Source organism: Barbus barbus (assembly GCF_936440315.1).
Source record: "Barbus barbus genome assembly, chromosome: 40".
Lineage (NCBI taxonomy): Eukaryota > Metazoa > Chordata > Actinopteri > Cypriniformes > Cyprinidae > Barbus > Barbus barbus.
In genome coordinates, this window is record NC_136718.1 from 7,365,988 (window position 1) to 7,385,447 (window position 19,460).

The 19,460-nt window shown below is 38.6% G+C and overlaps 1 protein-coding gene across 4 annotated transcripts in view; it reads left to right on the forward strand.

The window, feature by feature from the left end:
• The window catches only part of LOC306859995 (zinc finger and BTB domain-containing protein 46-like), a 75,915-nt gene that overhangs the window by 10,039 nt on the left and 46,416 nt on the right, over positions 1-19,460 (forward strand). For all 4 annotated transcript variants that reach the window (XM_079401487.1, XM_079401489.1, XM_079401490.1 and 1 more), the window contains exon 2: positions 14,406-15,407. In XM_079401487.1, coding sequence (XP_079257613.1) covers positions 14,441-15,407 — 967 coding nt within the window. In that variant the 5' untranslated portion in view covers positions 14,406-14,440. The remainder of the gene's footprint in view (positions 1-14,405; positions 15,408-19,460) is intronic.

Here is a 19,460-nt window from a genome sequence, read left to right on the forward strand (position 1 = left end):
AACATGCCTCTAAAACAAGACCTGTTTGCTTTAAAAGAAAAATTACGTAAGATTGAATTTTAATTTTATTTGCTAGTTTAAATCATAAGCGGATAACATTTAGTGAGCTTTATTTTTAAAACAATAGCTAGAGGTGTGATAAAAATAAGCTTATTTAATATTTGTTGTTTAAAATTTATCTTTAATTTATGTACATTTATTCTTTTATCCTTAGAAATTTTTGCTAGAAAAAATAAATTGAAATACTGATTAAGAAAATAACTGTTTTACATCTTTCAACAATGTGAATGTGCTTGTATTGCTTAAAAACTTTGGTTTCGGAGTTTTTTAAACGTCAAATTATACTCATTTAAATATGTAATCCTAAATTGAAATATGTCATGCTTTTTTTTTTCTTTTTCATACCAATTTTTTGTAAGTTCAAATGAAGAATGTAAATGTTTAAAACACGTTGCTAAAAATTAAATTGATGTTGAGCCCCACCAATGGAAGTGCAGACCGATGAGTCAACTTTGGCAGGTTAGCACCATATGTATACTGTATATGTGACCACTCCATGTTGATGTGTCCTCCATCTTGGAACGGTCAATGTGTCGTTACTTAGTTTTAAGGTGCCACAACATTGCGCAGCCTCTGGATATAAAAAACGCTGAAATAAAAATTCCTAAAGAAATTGGATAAACTTTCACAGATATGAATGTGTTGAATGATTTGAGCAAAATCATCTGCTGAAGTCTATTGCAGATATAGATATTCATACATGCGTATAACTAGGGTTGCAGACATCAGGCAACTCACTCTCGAGTGTTTACAGATCTGCGTTGACCATTCCAATATAGCTTACGTATAGCAGCCCATAGAAGCAGACACTAACAGGGCATCTATCTATACAAATCAATAGTTAGTACAACCTGTTAGTTTCTTACCAGCCAATGCAGCAACCATTCAGGTGAAGCAACAGTTTCTGCAAACACTTTATGGAGTTTTCCCAGCATTTTGTCCTCTTCTGCTGCTCACAAAAGTTAGTCAGCAAGTGAAGGACTTGAAGTATGTAATCTTTTGGATGTTGAAATAACTTTTCTTAATATGCAGAGTCAACTATAATTAAGGCGTTTGTAAATTGATTACCCAGAAAAGCATAAACACTCTTTTAAGCTGCTTTCAAAACATTGCTCTGTTTGTTTGAGCATCTGACCAGCCCAACACGGCAGCAGCGGCTTGACCAATGACATGGGTTGGGGGCGGGGCTATGTGTTTGTCCAACCAATGGCAGATTGGTTTGAAGTGTAATTACTTTCAAAGTTCTGTTTCATGATGTTAGTTGCAGAAAAGTCACACACTTACTGTATAAAGACAGAGAGAGATCAAAAATGCTACTTTTTCAATGTCATGATCAGCGATTTGAAGAGAGCAACAGTTTATTAATATCTGTGAGGACATGCAGTTTTCCTCTCTGCGGTTTCTTTCTTTCACCATCTATTCGTCTCTGTTCTCTGCCACCCCCTCCTGTTCTCTCCCCGTCAGTTTAGTATTTGGCGAGCTGGTAGTTAGGGGTTATCCAGTAAGGATGATTTTCAGAAGGATGCCAATGTTTTGTTGACAGCCCAGCAGTCACGCTACAGACACCCCCTCCTTTCTGTCCACCTGCACCTCTCTCTCTTTCTCTCTTTCTCTCTCTGAGTCATTGACAGGAGCCAGTGTTCCTGATTATGACAATTAGCTTCCTGACAGACACCTCATGCCAGGACATGTTTGTGTGTGTGTGTGGTAGTTTTAATCTGAAATATTAAAAGCCTGTTAAATCACACTTTTAAAGAGATCCTTAGAGAAAGAGAATTTGAGAATTAGATCTATCTATCTATCTATCTATCTATCTATCTATCTATCTATCTATCTATCTATCTATCTATCTATCTATCTATCTATCTATCTATCTATCTATCTATCGTTTTGTCTATCTATCTATCTATCTATCTATCTATCTATCTATCTATCTATCTATCTATCTATCTATCTATCTATCTATCTATCTATCTATCTATCTATCATCTATCTATCTATCTATCGTTTTGTCTATCTATCTATCTATCTATCTATCTATCTATCTATCTATCTATCTATCTATCTATCTATCTATCTATCTATCTATCTATCTATCTATCTATCGTTTTGTCTATCTATCTATCTATCTATCTATCTATCTATCTATCTATCTATCTATCTATCTATCTATCTATCTATCTATCTATCTATCTATCTATCTATCTATGTGGCTAAGGGTGGACAGTGGTGAGGAAAACTAAATTACTACTGCACAAAATCTCTATAAGTGAACTTCAGGAAAAAGTACAACATAAAAAAATGTTTTATTAAGTTTAAAAATGAAAAGCAACATTTAGCGAATCATTCTGTGAAGTTTGAATTCGTGGACCTTATCTGGCGGTGATGAGCCTTCCTGTTGTGATAATGGCTTGTCACAGCATGGTGTGTGAGGTTGTGTGTTGGTGAGTGTGTGCACAGGAGTGTGTGCTTACAGGAATGCCGTGCCTCAGTGCAGCGTGACAACGCCGGTTTGTTGTGACACCTCTCATGGCGAGAGCTCCAGGAAGGTGTTAAAGATGAGTCGTCGATTCGTGAGTAGCGGCAGCCGAGCTTCAGGGAGTCATCGGCGCACCATTTGGTGGATTTGAAACGATGAGTCTGTGTGTGTGTGTGGGGGGGGGGGGGTAAAGCAAGTGTACACTCATAAAAAAAAAAGAAATAAGTGGGAGAAAGAAAGACAGCGAAAGAGAAGGAAGGGGTGGAGATCGTGCTGGAATTTGACTCCTACTCAGTAACGAGGCTTGTCATCAACCTCTCAACCCAGCGCTTAAGAGAGCCCGTCCCTCAGCGAGGATGGTCAGATGAAGATACACAGACTATCCTTGCAGTTCTCTTATTTGCAGTATTACAACACACTGCACTATCCAAGCAGTCATCTATGTCAAGACTACACTGCAAAGATTTGTTTTCTTGTAATCAGTATTTTGTCTTGTTTTCCAATATAAAAACAAAAAACAAGATTTATTTACTTGAGAAGCAAAATAGTGTGGGATGTTAAGATGTTAATGATTTTGTACTTTAATTAAACGTATCTAATTGATTTTGTTTAAAACTAGAAGTTTCATTGCACTGAGAAGCTAAATTGATATGCTTTGTTTGGGAGGTTTAAAGATATCTTCTCTTAATATAGTAAGATATATTAAGATATTCTCTTTTCTATTAAGATAAAATCTCAATACCATATGCAGTTTTGCTTCACAAGTTAATGTATCTTGTTTTAAAGATCTTTACTGGAAAATAGGGCAAAAATGCTAATTAAGAAAATGATTTTTCCAATGATATGAATGACCACTGTAGTCACATTGATGTGGATCACACAAAAAAACAGTCAAGAACATGTCTGGGTCAAATTTCACCCCAAAATAAAAAGAAATAATACATTCTACTTTTACATAACAAAAATGTAAGCCTATTTACTTACATAATTAGCATTATTTTAATTACAATTAAGCACTTTAAACCGAATTACTGTGCAAAATAATTTTCATTACTGTAATGCAAAAATAATGTATATAATACTATTTGTTTTACTGCCTTTATCCTATTAAGTAATTTCCAAGTAAAACATTTTGCTACAGTATTTGCTCATAACAACATAATAGGAATCACTATGAAAATAATGAGAAATAAAACAACACACAAGTAAAACATTTAAAATATTTTAATGACTATTTGTAGGATGTGCTTAATTGTCACTAAAGTAATGTGCAAATGCAGTATAAACAATATTAATGACCCTAAAATCAGGATTCAGTGTTTTTATGGACAATATGGTTTTGTTTTGTTTTTTGATCATGGGGTGAAATGTGACCTGGACATGTTCTTGGCAGGTGTGAATCACCCACCCATGGCCTTGTTGCCAGTAATGGGAGAAGATATGTTACAACCACGACCCCACACAGAGCTTTTCGTACCCCTTAGAGACTCTCCCTCCCATATTCCCAAACTCATTCTTTGAACGGTGAATATATATAGTATTTTAAGTGTAACCCTGTATGGACAGTAAGTTTCCAGCTCTCTTGTATGTGTCCTCATGCCACGACTTTAAGTCACCCTAGAACATTTCTTCAGGATCCACCCCTGTTTATTTTACTGGCAAATCCAATCTTGACTCCCTCCGTAACGCCAACTCTCATGAAACAAAAGCCACTCTGTCAGGTTATCTCCTGCTAACCTCCCCTCTCTCTCTCTCTCTCTCTATATCTTCCCCCCTACCATTTTCTCTTTTCATTTTCCTACAGTGGTAATGAGATGTTTCATTATTTGCATTTCACAGCTTTTAATAGCGAGAGAATTTAGGCTAAGCCCCGGGTTGTCGGAGAGGGAGCCTTCACTGGAGACACGGCTGGTTTCAGGGCCTCTGAGGCAGTGAATAGCCCAGAAATACACTAGGACAGAGGGAAAGAGGGAGGGAAGGAGAGAAAGAAAGATGGAGGACAAAGGCCAGATAGCGTCATGCTGCAAGTGCCTCTGCCAGGTACAGGTTAACTACTTTTTGCCTGGCATTAACATTTTCCACTACGTTTCCATTGGTTAGAGGAAAAAGAGGCTGGTTTTCAGGGGGAAAGGCATTATTTAAGGTGATGTGTTATGGGCTGTGATTCAGTGAAGAGACCAGTCAAGTGCAGTGTTTCTGTAACGCAGTGCCAGCAAACTTTCTGGTGAGGGAGTTTGTCGCAGTCCTTCGAGGTGCAGATGAATGGAAATGTTCACCAAGCGTTTGGGGAAAGTGTGCCAGAGCATTACTAAAGAGTAGAGATAATGCATTTGTGTGCCTTTGAGTTGGCATGGGAGCACACGTCAAAAGTAGCTTTACTTCAGTTGATGCCAAAATTGAAAAAAATGTAACAATACCTATTTTTACAAGTTGACTTTGTAACCTTCCTGGAACGTCCATTCACATCCGAACTTTATATTAAGAGTGTGCGTAATTGTCTTTGCCAAATTGTCGAATTATAATTATACCGGTTCTTCTGCTGTAAATGTAGCAGTGAGTCATATGAATTATAGCAAAAATATTAATTATATTATAGCAGCTTTGCTCATCAGTATTAATTAGTCATGCAGACACATTAAAACTTTATTATTATTAAGGGTGTTTCTTGATGGCACTGATGAAGTTTTTCTGCTGTAAAGGAAGAAAGAACCTCAGTTCTGCAGGTACCTCGGTTAAATGTCACAATTCTTTATGATTTTGGCACAGCAGGGGAAAAAACTAAACAAAAATTGCTTTTTATTAAACAGTGGTTTACTGAACAAATATCTCTTTCTTTAAATACATTTTTCTTAGGGATAAAAATCTACCTCAGCTTATGCTCTAAACTACAAGGTTACAGCAGAGCCCAAACTTAAATTTAATTCCAATTTATTTTTAAATCTAATAATCAACTCTCAACTTTAAAAAAAAATTGTATTCAAACACGTAAATTGCACATAATGCAGTTTGTAAATTTACTTCTAAATTATAACATTTTAGTTTGTTGTTGAAATATATTCATTTACACAGTGGCTGCCATAACTTGTTTCATAATAAATGTATTTGAGCTTACATTAAATAATTAAGACATCACTAACAATGTGAAATGTTCTTCTCTAGACTTCATTTCTCTAGCAAACTAACGAGCTGTGAACACTGATGGCTTGCCTGAGGTAAATGAAATGCTACGTGAAATTTTGTTTACAAGCTATTTGACGTCTTTCCGCAGCTGAAACATAGATTGAGTGATAATGTGAGGCATGAGATGTTCATTCATGTTTATTTTGTATTAAAACTATTAGTAAAGGGGAAGCTATGATCGTGATCTGCGCTGCCGTTTGAACCGAGGCGTTTATACAGTGATCTTTCACACCACATCCAAGAGCATCAAAACACCATTTATTGTTTGAATTACTTGGGGAAAAAATTGACATAATTTGAAAGATGAGACTTTGTTTCTTATCAACAGCAACAATATATAAAACTGGAAGTTTCCAATGCAGTTCCACTCGTGCAGTGGTTAAAACAATGCTGTATTTGTTCGGTACATATGCGAACCGGACCGAAAAACCTGAACATTTTCAGGACGAATACGTGTACCGTTACACCCCTAGTGACAACAGTAGTTTTTATGTTCTAGCAGTAGTGTGAACTGAATTTGGTGCCAAAAAATTAATGTCATATTTTAAGAATATGACATATTAATGTTGCCACACTGCCATTATCAAACATCCAAAAAAGATCTGTTTTATATAAAGAATTTGAGTAATGCTATTTCAGGTTTTGCCACGGTGTTGAATTCATTACTGTAGCTCAAACAGTAAAGCATGGCACTAGCAACAAACTCTTAACTGCTTAAAAATGTTTACTTGAATGCAAAGTAAGGCATTTTGGAAAAAAAAAAGTTGTGGTAATGTACACGTGGCAAGTCTCTATTATTACTGTTATTTTGACATCATCAGTGATTCTAGATGAAGAAACGATGATGAAAAAGCTGTTGAGTTCTGTGTGAACATGTGGAAGACACAAGGACAAAACTAGCCATTAGCGTGAGAGGGAATACCTGAAACTCTCTGCTAAGTTTTAGCAGGCGAGCTCAGGGCAAAGTCTCATTGAGAAGTCTGGGATAGGACCTTGGAGGACCTCAGTTTAGCAGAGAGCACGGCGGGACAAGACCTTGATGTGAACCGGTAAACACTCCAGTCTCTCTGTCCCTGTTTCACACCACTCTCCCGACACTCTGACCTATCCAGCTTTTCAGCACGGACTCACCTTCACTGCTCCGGCTTACTGCTCAAGAGGAGGTAAAGGAGGACGTGGGTGAGGGGGGCGAGGTGCTGAGCCGGGTGGAGCTGAGCGGAGGGGTCAAGACTCTCAAAGCCTTTTAGATCCGCTCTTGTCACATTCTCAGTGGTGTGACAAGCTCTTGTCACCTGGGCCAGCTGGAGTTTGGCCTAAAGACAGACACTGAGATAGTGCTACTCAGTCTATGCAGAGATATAGGGTCAACTCGCAGAGAGAGCAAATCCAACATTTTCTTCTCCTTATTTTATTTATGCATTTATTTTTCAAAACTGGTTTCTATTTTAACATATATCTTAAAATAATTTATTTTATTAATTTTCAGCATTATTACTCCAGTCTTCAGTGTCACATGATCCTTCAGGAATCATTCTAATATGCTGATTTGCTGCTCAAGAAACATTTCTGAAAACAGTTGCACTGCTTAATATTTTTGTGGAAAACATTCAGGATTCTTTGATGAATAGGAATTTCAAATGCACAGAATTAATTGACAGAAATCCTTTTGTAATATTATAAATTTCCTTAATGTCACTTTTAATCAACTTAATGGATCCCTGCTGAATAAAAGTTTTAATTTCTTAAAAAAAAAAAAACATGCCACAAAAACTTATCTTATCTTAATTTGGGAGCTTTTTTTAGCAAATATTCATGTGTGCATTAACTGCAATAATGTTGATTAATTGATCAGCATATTAATTAATTTAATTACATTTTTAATTCACTGCATGTCCTGATTAAAACATTTAAATTCTGAAAACACCAGCAAAATGACAGCACATAAAGTATCTGAGATTTTAAGTTGCTCTAGCTGCAGTCAAATATATTTCACCGATGTCCCCCATGCTATTTATCTATCATACTGTACCTAGAACAGATTGTGCCAGAATATCATAACTCACTTCCATTTATCTAGCTTTGAGAGTGAATTAATCAAACTTGGTACTTACTTTTATCATTACATTTGCTATCGTGATTTAATGCTTTCTTTAATATTAATAAATATTCTTGCATTAAACAGTATAATACTAATCAGGGGCGCCGTAAGCGGGGGGAGATAGGACAATTCTAAGGGTCCGACGATGGGGTGGCGGCCCCCCGAGGGGGAAATGTGATTTTTACCGAGGGGGATTCCCCCAGAACACAATTTTCTGAGGGGAGCACGGAGCGCGATCTGTACAGAGGGGAACACCAACACCCCGGAACGCAGGGGGGCCCGAGTGAATAAGAGTTACGTCTGAAATTTTCTTCTAAAATGAGAATTTTTTTATCAGGCTCCTATATTTATGTTCAGTTATTTCACTTTAATTGTATAGAAAGACACCTCTACATTGCCATTAGAGTAAAATTACTGAACCTTGTCCAGGGGCCCAGAATCCGTAGCGGCACCCCTGATACTAATGCATTTTATGTATTTAATATATATTTATATTTTAACATGTAGTATGAACACTTTATGTTAAGCTTTACATGTGCTGATATTTAATTAATTAATATTATATATAGCTTTAACCATCTAGTATTTGTTGATGCAGTGTATCAAAGCCAAACACCTTTTTTCCTCCTCATTTGCTTGACTCTATTTATATTGCTATCCTAATAGTTATAAATAGTGAGACTAAATGCATCCACCTTTTATCCTCAGCTCATTTATCTCTGTATTTGTCGTAACACTTCCATTCTTTGTGATTTTCTTCTAGATGTTTTAAAAAAAATACCCCAGCTTAGCGCCCGTAACCATATTTAGCTGTGCTTAATTCTTTTTTTTTTGTTTATTTTGTTTTATTTGGCTAATCTTTTAATACCAATACTCCTCGTTTAACGAGTCATTTACTTATTTTTTTGTCTCGGTCAGACCACATTTAAACAGCTGTTGGTTCAGTCAATTAATGATTTTACCACCAGCTGGAAAGCCAATTTGAGGGTACGCTTGTAGCCTTTCCCTAATTAAATTTAGCTGTTTTATGACTTAAAATGCTGCGGCTGAGCTTCATGAAGCCATCATAAAACTTGAACTTTGAAAGAAAGTTTCAAACTTGCCTTTCTATTTAATGTTTTTGTATGTTGGCTGCTGTTGTAGCATACATTTTCTACCTGCACCCTTTTTGTTCCACTTTGCCTGTTGCCAGCTCTGTGAAATTGGGGATTAACCCCTCGGATAATGGCCCTAATGTCCAGTTGAGTGGTTTAAAATGACTGGCTGCCTGAGAAACACACTGACGCATACATGACTTACACCCTCTGAGCGCTCGCTGTCTCCTTCTTCCTCCCACCCTTCCTATTTCCGCCACCTCCTCGTATGTCACGACTGTCCTTCCCACCATCATGCACAGAAACAAAAAGAAAAAGAAAAAAAGATGGCCTTGTTTCCCCCGTCCCCTCCAAGAATATCAGAACCACCTCTACGAAAATAAGGAAGAGCATACATAGCCGTATATGCATGGGTGTTTGTGTGCAAGTGTGTGTGTGTTTACTTGGCCGGAGGAACCCAGTCACTCCAGATCTGAGTGTTTGCGGGTGACAGGAACTGTAAGCGGTGGTGGCACTCTTTAACACTCTATCCTCAGAGACTTAGGCTGCGCTGGCCTGCATTCTTTGCACATTTCTTCCCTCCAATCCCATTACAGGCCTAACTCTAACCTTAACCTCACTACTACCACTTCTTACTACACCTTCTATTTTGGTGCAGACGAAAGCTGGGCTGCAGTTAGGCTGTTGATTGTGAACTCAGTAGCTGCGATGTAAGACAGGGTAGATGATATCATGATGTTGTGCTCCTGGTGCTGAAACATTGATGGATAGTGGTTATCAAGCCTTATTAAAGCAATTGCTTCCAATCATGTATAATCATCTGAACAACACGGTTAGATGATGTAGTTTTACAGGGATTTTTTTTTGCTGACAATTTCACTGTAATTGAATGTAGTCCGAGAGCTTCATTTAAAGCCATCAGCCTACTTTTGGAGAGCGTGAAAATACGTTTTTTAAGTCAACATCAAAATTGACCCTATTAAGTTTCTGGTTATGTTGTGAATGACAAATTGGTGCACAGTATTTCATCATTCACATCCACTTTTCTCTATCCAATCAATTTCAGAAGTATAAAATCAAGATACGCCCTACACTTTAAATGTCCGGTTTCACTTGTCAAACAAAAGCATGTATTTGGTTGGTTATTCCAATGAACTTTAATGGCTATTTTAAATATTTAACATCTCAAAATTATGCTCTTGCATGAAGCCTTTCCCAAAAATATGAAATATTTGCACCTGCACTTGTGCTCTGTATGGTTCACTAAGGTTATGTGAACCTGCTGTCTATTATGCTTTTCTCGTTTTACACTCTTCCTTTTTGTCTAACAAGCTTCATATGTTTCTAGTTCCAGTGAAGCAGACAATCTGATTAGTCCAACTGCATTCTGTCTCATTCAGTGTTTAGCCGTGTTACATGTCTGTCAATTGTGTTGTTTATGTTTATTGTTGTTTTGCACTTGATTGCCCAGATTGTCATGTAACTCGGTCAGCCAACGAAGAGATATTAATATTCCTTGTTGGTTGCACAGTTGAAGTAGTTCTGAATAGTCACATGAAAAGAACTGACTAATTTGGGGAGTCTGGGGTGCAAAGTGCTGTTATTTACTGAGCCGTTACTACTCATTGTCAGAGAAAAATAAATTGCTCTTAGGGGTTAAAAGGCAATAGATGAAAAGATTCTCTGATGTTAAAGGGATAGTCCATACAAAAATTCTGTCACCTTTATACCTTTAAAGGTACAAAAGCCACTAGGGTGATACCCTTTCAAGAGGTGCTAAATTGCACCATTTAAGTGCTAAGATGTTACAATTTAGGTGCTAATATGTACCTTCAAGGTAGTAATATGCATCCTTTACAAGGTACAAAGATATGCAATTTGAAAAGGTTCCACTCTGTGACAGTTTTCGGACCTTTTTTCTGAGAGGGTATGTGTTTCAAAAAGATAGAATTTTCTTTCTTAAGTAGAACACAAAGCACCATAAAAATATCATAAATTGGTTTATATGACTCATACGATAGCTGTGTGTGTGTGTGTGTGTGTGTGTGTGTGTGTGTGTAAAAGTGCATCACATTTTTAGGTGAACTATCCCTTTAAATCGCTAACATTGTTCAGTTGATGTTCTTTAGAATGAGTCGAACGACTGCTTTACAGGCAATCAAATCAAAAAGCCTCAAGCAAAACAGTTGGAGGCTAACTTAAAACTATTAAAAACAAAAAAAAGTCACTTGTCACTGTCATTCTCTTCTTCTTTCAGTCTTCCAAGTAAGGTGTATTTGTACAAGTGGACATGGGAGAGGCAGAGGATTAATTTGATCTTACAAGCCATCAGGTTGAGAGGAACTTTCCTAAACATGACCTGAAGTGTGCCGGCCCCGCAGCAAACGCTGCTGTCACTATAGTGAACAGGAGCTGTCACGCTGCGGTCGGGCCGATGCGAGCTGACAGCCTGAACGCTCACAAAACAAATCATGGCCCCATTTGGTAACACTCCACGTCCCTGTGATTTAGCCCCAACCAGGACGGCTTCTGTGCTGCTCATAGAGGATGCTAGTGGGGAAGTCTAGCCTATTGGGGATATCTCTGTGTGTGTGTGTGTGTGTGTGTGTGTATGTGAATATGTAGGTGCATGTGCATGTAAGAAGTTGCGTCTCAGTGAGTGTCAGTGAAATCATGGTTAGTGAGAGATGCTAGTTCATCTGCTCGTGAATTGGACTATGGGAGAACCTTACAAAGACTACATAATTTTTATGCTAAAATCTAAAGAAAAAGCAAAACAAGAAATTACATTTTTCGTAAAGAATTTTTAAAGCAATGTTTATGACCATTAAAGAAATAGTTCACACAAAAATTAATATTTGCTGAACATTTACACACCCTCAGGCCCTCTGAGATGTAAATGATTTTGCTATTTATCAGAACAGATTTGTAGAAATGTAACATTACATCACTTGCTCATCGATGGATCCTCTGCAGTGAATGGGTGCCGTCAGAATGAGAGTCCAAACATCTGATAAAAACATCACAATAATCCACAAATAATCTACACCACTCCAGTGCAAACATTTTGTGAAGTGAAAAGTTGCATGTTTGTAAGAAACAAATCCTTCATTAAGGAGTTCTATTTGGACTCTCATTTTGACGGCACCCATTCACTTACATCAATATGCCAGTAGCTGACTTAGACACATTGCAGGCTACAGCTATTATGCACTTTTGCTTGTTTTGCTTTAATAACTAATATTTATAATTTTTCCTCCTCCAATTTATTCCCAACCCTTTTAACCCCTTGAAGGCCCAGGAATCTGCAAACTTTTTTCCACATTTTTGCAATACTTTGTAGGGAAATCTGTCAAATTGTGTGAAATAGATTTGGTTAAATAGTAAAAAAAAAAAGGTTAAATGGAGCAGAGAATACTTCATTTATATGATAGCCAACAGCATAATCAAATTATCCCAAATATTTAGTAAACAAAAAACACAATTCTGCGGAAACCGGCAGGCACAGATTGCACTTGGGCCTCGCAAACAGTAACTAGATGCTTCATTTTAAGGTTTTCAATTTTGTGTGCAATTTTCAATTTTGTTCAAAGTAGTGTGACTACTGACAGTCCCTGACATTGCTTCTAACCTCTTATGCATTTCGAAAAGCCTTAAGATTGATATTAAATCAAGTGAAGAATTGCATTTTCATGGAGCGCAACATCAAAATCTAGAAATTCACACCCATCACCGAAAACCTAACTTCATAAAAGACGCCTACCAGCACAATCCTGACAGAAGAAATTGACCATAGCTTTGAGTTGTTATTACTGAGGTCTTCTATCTCCGTAAAAAGTCATTTAAGCACTAAATGTCACTAAAATGCCATTCTGAAGCAGGTGACTTGCATTGGCCAGCTCTGATGCCTTGAGGCTGATTGTCTGCTGGGATACAGCCATCACCTTTCCTCGCTAAAAATGAATTATCTGTTTGGCAGCTCCATTTTCCACTTTATTATTCAACTAACTCACAAAATGGTAATTAAATGAAACAATTTAGTAACAAAAAAGAGAAAAGTGAGAAGAGGAGAGGCGATGATTGTGTTAAAGTGCTTTACACACTCACTGGGTGATTTTATTTGGCAGCTAATAAAGCGAACAGAGAAAAACATCATGATTAAAGGGTTGAACAGTGAACACCTGAGCATCTCTGCTATAATCATTAAGATAGAGAGATGGGGGAGGAGAGCTAGATGAGGCAATGCATTGTTCTTGAATGTGCACAGAGGAAAGAGGGAGAAACTATAAACACAAGACACAATCAGCTGGGAAGAGGGGGGAAACATGGGGTAAATCTCACAAAAATGGTCAAATATTGACTGGATTGCATTTCACCCCCCCAAAAAAAACAATAAAAAGAAGCCCATTATAGGACTGTATTATTTTCGACAGTTAAGCACATTAACTCACAATTCTCAGTAGTCTTCAGTAATGCAAATAAAGGAATCCCATTCTCATTATTGCAATGCAATAAAAACCAAATAAAAATTCTAATGTATATTTGTGTATGCATGGTAGTATTTGTTGCTTTAAGATGATTTTAATCATTGTGTCCAGACAGGATGATTTACATTGACTGTATTAATCTGAGCCTCCTGTTCAGTCGTTGGCTGTGTTCGGATTGGCATATAATTGTTATATTTCTACAGTATGTAGTTGATAAACTGTGCATAGTATGTGAATTGCCTATATTTATAGAATACAAGGATTGCAAAAATGTGCAGCAAACAACAGAGCACACTGCTCACAATATTGTATCCCACAATGTAATGCACTCAATTTGACATTACATTTCTAATGTGACAAATTGACTGGCAGATATTTATCATCTCTTTTTTATTGTCTTGTTAGTTGATTGGATTAGCAAAAAATAAAGGAATATTCCAAGATCTATCAATACAAGCTCAATCAAAACAGAATTTGCTGTATAATGTTGATTACAGCAGAAAATAATTTAGATATGAGCCCATTTAAACAACTGTACACCTCAAATATTACTGTTTTTTTAATTGAATGTAATTGCCTTAACAAAAATAAGAGCTTCATATTTTGTCCCTTAAACCCTCCAGAGACTGGAACTTCCATTGCAAGTTACTGTATATATTTTTGCTTTAAGTCAAAATAATTTTCTCCAGTAATCAACATTATGCTGAAAATAATGTTCTGCTAAGCTTAACTTTGCAAAATTGTAAAATGCTAATTTTTGTATGGCACTCGCATGGAACGTAATGTGCCCATACTTAATGTATAACAACAATGTGGAATACTACTTTTTAAAATGTTTATTGTTAAATAATGCCAACTTGTTTCACAGTAGTCTACTATTAGTGTAAGCTAGTATTTAATTCCAGACATTGCTATTCTCTCTTTATGCAGAAACTTGAGGTCTGTTTCTTGCATCTACTTCAACTGTACTAACCAGGGTTTGTGTATTGTATGTTGTCCTCCTCCAGACTCTGTTCAGGAGAAGCAGCCACCCGTTAGTCCAATGAATAACCGGAAGGAAGACATGGAGATCACGTCGCACTACCGGCAGCTCCTGCGAGAGCTGAACGAGCAGCGGCAGCACGGCATCCTGTGCGACGTGTGTTTGATCGTGGAGGGCAAGATCTTCAAAGCGCACAAGAACGTGTTGCTGGGCAGCAGCCGCTACTTCAAGACACTTTACTGCCAGGTGAAGAAAGGCTCAGAGCAGCAGGCCACCATCACGCACCTGGACATCGTCACAGCTCAAGGCTTCAAGACCATCCTCGACTTCATGTACTCCGCCCACTTGGCACTCACAAGCAAGAATGTGATCGAGGTGATGTCGGCCGCCAGCTACCTGCAGATGACCGACATAGTGCAAGCTTGTCACGGCTTCATCAAGGCAGCGCTAGACATCAGCATTCGCTCTGAGCTCACAGACGAACTTGCGGATATTGAGATGGGCAACGTGGTGAGCTCTATGGGAGGCGGGTCTGGGCCCAGTGTGGGCGGGGCCTCGGAAGCGCTGGCGTCCATGATCTCGGCCCGCAGTTCCTCGCCGTGGTTGGCCAGACGCACCAGCCCGGCGAACTCATCTGGAGACTCAGCCATCGCTAGCTGCCACGAAGGCGGTAGCAATTACGGCAAAGAAGACCAGGAACCCAAAAGCCATGAGAGTCAGGAGGATGCTTGTTTGCAGCCCTTGTGGCCTGCTGATTACCGTTCTGTCCAGGTCAAAGAGGAGCAGGTCTCCCCCTCCAATCTGCAAGATGGGGCTGGCCGAGGGGCACAAGGCATGCCTGGAGAGCAAGGTGGACGAGGAGAGGGGGGCTGGCAACCCCCTGGCTCTGGCCGCAGGAAGAACCGTAAGAACAAGGACACGGTCAGGCACATAACCCAACAGAATGAAGCGGACAGTCGGACAGCGTCGCCGCTACCATCCATGCTCTCCAATCCTGGCTGGAGCTACGGCAACCAGGACATTCCAGGTAGGATTACTGTGTACTGCTTGCTTTATTGCTTCCTTTATTATTGTCATGATATCACATTGTGAAAACATCATCGAGCCGATTGTTGACCTTTCATCAAAGGATGTTTGGTCTTGCAGAAGAGACTGAATATGCCTACTATATAGTACAGGAATGGGCAACTCCGGTTATGGAGGCACACTGTGCAGCAGAGTTTAGCTCCATCCCTAATCAAGAACACTTCATTTTCTAGTAATCCTGAAGATTTTGGTTAGATATTTAAGCTATGTTCAATTTGGGATGGAGCTAAACACCGCAGGACAGTGCCCCATATCCCCCCCACCCCCCTGACCGGAGTTGCCCATCCTTAATATTGTAGGTACAAAGTGCATGAAATAAGTAGTATGTCCGATTCCTGGTATTCATGAAACCGTACACATCCAATGGACACTTTACTATCCCATAAGGCTTCAGGAGAGGAGTTGTGAATGGCAGTGAAGCGATACAGCTGATGTTGTAGGTGTTGGATGTAGAGTGTCTGGATTACATTCGTACTAAACTCATTCATACTATGTGGACCATACTTTTTAACAGTCACAAAGTTTGTTCCTCATTGTTGCGAGCACTGCCTCGTGGATCCCGTGAGAGTCAGGTCGTCTGTAATACTTTGCCACCGTGTTTGATTGTATAATTCGAACCCAGATAGAAATAGAACTCTGATGAAGTTGAAAATTATTGTTGTAGCACTAATAGTATAGCAGCATGACAAACTACAGATTGAGGTGGGGAATTTGGGGTTGAAAAAACTCATTTCCTCATTAACATCGGAAAGACACATGGGACGCGAGGCAGCCTCATCAACCTAAAAACAAAATCCGTGCTGAGGAACAGATCACACGAGCAAGCGGGGATGAGGCCCTACCTGTTTCAGATACTGTTGCTTATAGGTATGTAGATCATTAAAAGTGTGGCAGCTCTAATCTCTGGTGAATTTGTGCAGGCCGACTGTGAAATGGGCACACACACACTTTAAGAAAACAGGATAATTGAATTGACCTTGGTGGCCGTATGAGGATTAAATTGTATGTGTGTGTGCGAGTGTGTTGGGACGGGGGGTGCCCCAAGGTCTTCTGAAGTGTGGAGAAGAAGGGATAAAATGAAGGAGAGAGGGAGGGGAATACGCGAAGATCTGCATCAGCTTAGCGCGAGTTTACCTACTTAACTCTCGAGACACTCTCTCATCCTCTCTGTTTGCCAACCCTGCTACCTGCGGCTCCAACAGAAATAACTGCACTCACTGACCCAACCCCACAGATCAAATATCAAGTGCAAGACTCCACACATCTAAGTACACACCAGCTAACTGTACTGCGTACACACACATGCTCACAAAAGTCACATCCGTTCCTTTGTGTGACACAAATGGTACACATTTATATTCCTCACGCACTGGCCCCTATAAGCCAAACTAATATGCTAGTCAAGCTTTTGAGGTCAATTTAATTGTGTTCTAAATGGAATCGAAACATTTTTAAATCTGAAATCATCCCTCTTAACCTTGTGTAAATCTCAGTCCGCTAAGGAACCGAGGACTTGCAAAATGGCAAATTGCTTTGGATGTCATTTGATAATATGGGCCGATGCTCAGTGAAGATGAGAATATTGCTTGGTACACAAAACAAGCTCAGGCTTGGACGAGTTGGATCAGGGTGAGAGAAAGATGGCATGTTGTGAAAGCCCTCATGCCCTGCATTGGGTTTTGGACTCGGCTGTAATTTTCCTACTGAATTGGTGGATTCTTGATGAGTTGAGGCAGACAGGTTTGTCCAAAACCTATGCGAGCGGCTACTGTGGCCAGGATGGTTTACTTTGTTTAAATAAACAAGGATTATTTTTTTGTGTGTGTGTATTTTATCACCCACCTGTTATATGTAACATGAACATGTTTAAATCTCAATAAAACAAGATGACAGCTTTAGTAATTAGAGGGACTCTATAAATGCCCTCATAAGTGATTTCTGTCTGTGCTGAGGTCCAGTCAGCAACTAGACTTTTCTCAGATTTGGTTAAATGGCACAGGAAGTGTATAGTTACAGCAGTAATGGTTTACACGGTTAAGGGTGCCGTTTGCTGACAGCAGTAAATGGGATCTCAGTATGCTGATGTCCAAGTTGCATTGTGCACAGACTAATGGTTTTAAGACGCTTGTAATTGGTGGTTGGCATGTTTATAGAACAGTGTATCTAAATTACCATGCTTCTGGTATGAAGTTCTGGCGAGCAGCAGGATATTTCTCAACCTGCACTTTGTGAAGTGTGTGTGAGAGAGAGAGGATATGGTTTTTAACATGATTAGGCAGCCAAGACCAAAAAGACAGTCAGGCTACTGTCTAAAGCTTCTAGCTGCTTCTCTTTTATGCTAAAATATTATCCTAGTCACCTTATTAATACGGTTTTCTTCATGTATGCTGTAAGATAAGACTCAGATCATGCTATAGGGACTGTTTGCATACCAGTAATTCTTTGCACATGTCCTTAAGGGCACACTGCGCCCTTGTTCAGGCCCCTGTTGAATGGACATCCCCTTTCAGAGCGTCTTACTGACCACTGACAAACATGAGGCATCAAGCCATCACAGTTCTAGAGAGGGGATGTGAGGTCACACTGGATGCTTAGCAGATGTTTGCAGGTGTTGAAACTGGTTGCAGAGTATGCAGGCGTTATAATGGGCATGTGTCCTGGAATGCAGATTCCCAAACTTTGGGGAAACATCACAATATTACAGTCAGTATGGTTTAAATTGTTTACATTTTTGTTTGTTGCATTCTGCAAAGTTTAAAGTATTTTTTTTCCAAATTACATGTTTTCTGGATTATATTTATTTTAATTTATTTTCAATGCATTTTTTCAGACACTATTCCATATCGCGATTTGATTAAGTGTACAGCCCTACTATTGGTTTATTCATCCATATTTTGCCAAATTCCAAAACATAATTTTTGTGACTGGATTCAGTGATTCCATTCATGTTTTTTGGGAAATCATTAGATAATATTTTAGATAACTTGCATAGGCGTACTATATCCATATATATAAACATATCCGACACAAATTCTCAAAGAGAGGTGCCAATGTTTAGCCAGCACATTAGAATCATACATTAGCAATGTACTAACATACAATGCTGTTTTATAATGTTCTTGTATTACTGTGGCGGGAACAAGGGGGCAGTAGAGTTACCCTTAATTGTCTGTGGCATAAAAAATCTGTTTTGTTATTTACGTAGCTAGCAAGTTAGTATAGCTAGTACAGACCTTTTCTCTGACAGTAGTTGATTTGAAATAAAGCTGACCATAGAAGAAGAGTTTACGCTCATATCTTCTAATAGTGCTGCCCTTGTGGCAACACTAAGAATGCAACATGCTTGTATTGTCTTATATATTGCTTTGTGAATTAAGTGGACTCAAGTGGAGCACACTCTCATGGCAATTTATAACTATTTTACATATTGGCAAATTGGTGGCTGAATTGTATAACTCGAACGAATTAATGTGTACGTTTTGACATGATCTGCTTATGTCGTAGGTTTCCGTACAAATCACATTGTATAAATTCATACAAAATGTAAAATAGTCGTTTTCTCTTGAGACCGGGTTGTAAATGGAGCATGAAATTAAGTTTGAGTAGATATATTTTTTTTTTGCTTTCATGTCTTTGTGTAAAGTATATTTAATCAACCTGAGTTTACAGCAAAGTGTTTGTGAGAGAAGCAGCGCTGCTATCAATGATTGTTTCTTTGTTGTCATATAGTGCTCATCTTTCTTCCCATCATCCTACACTTTTTTGTTGTTTTAATAGTAGCTATATCAGTTTGTCTCTGCCCATTTGCATGTGCTATGAATTCATTACTCATGATCAGGAGTGTGTGTACACTGATTTGAAGCTCAGCGCTCTTCCAAAAGCCAGACCTCTTTTGAGTGAGCAGCCACACTCTTCACTTACAAACAAACCCACAATGTCTGTAATACAGACCTGTGTCACAGCTCCATGTTTCATAAACCCTTAAAGCAACACT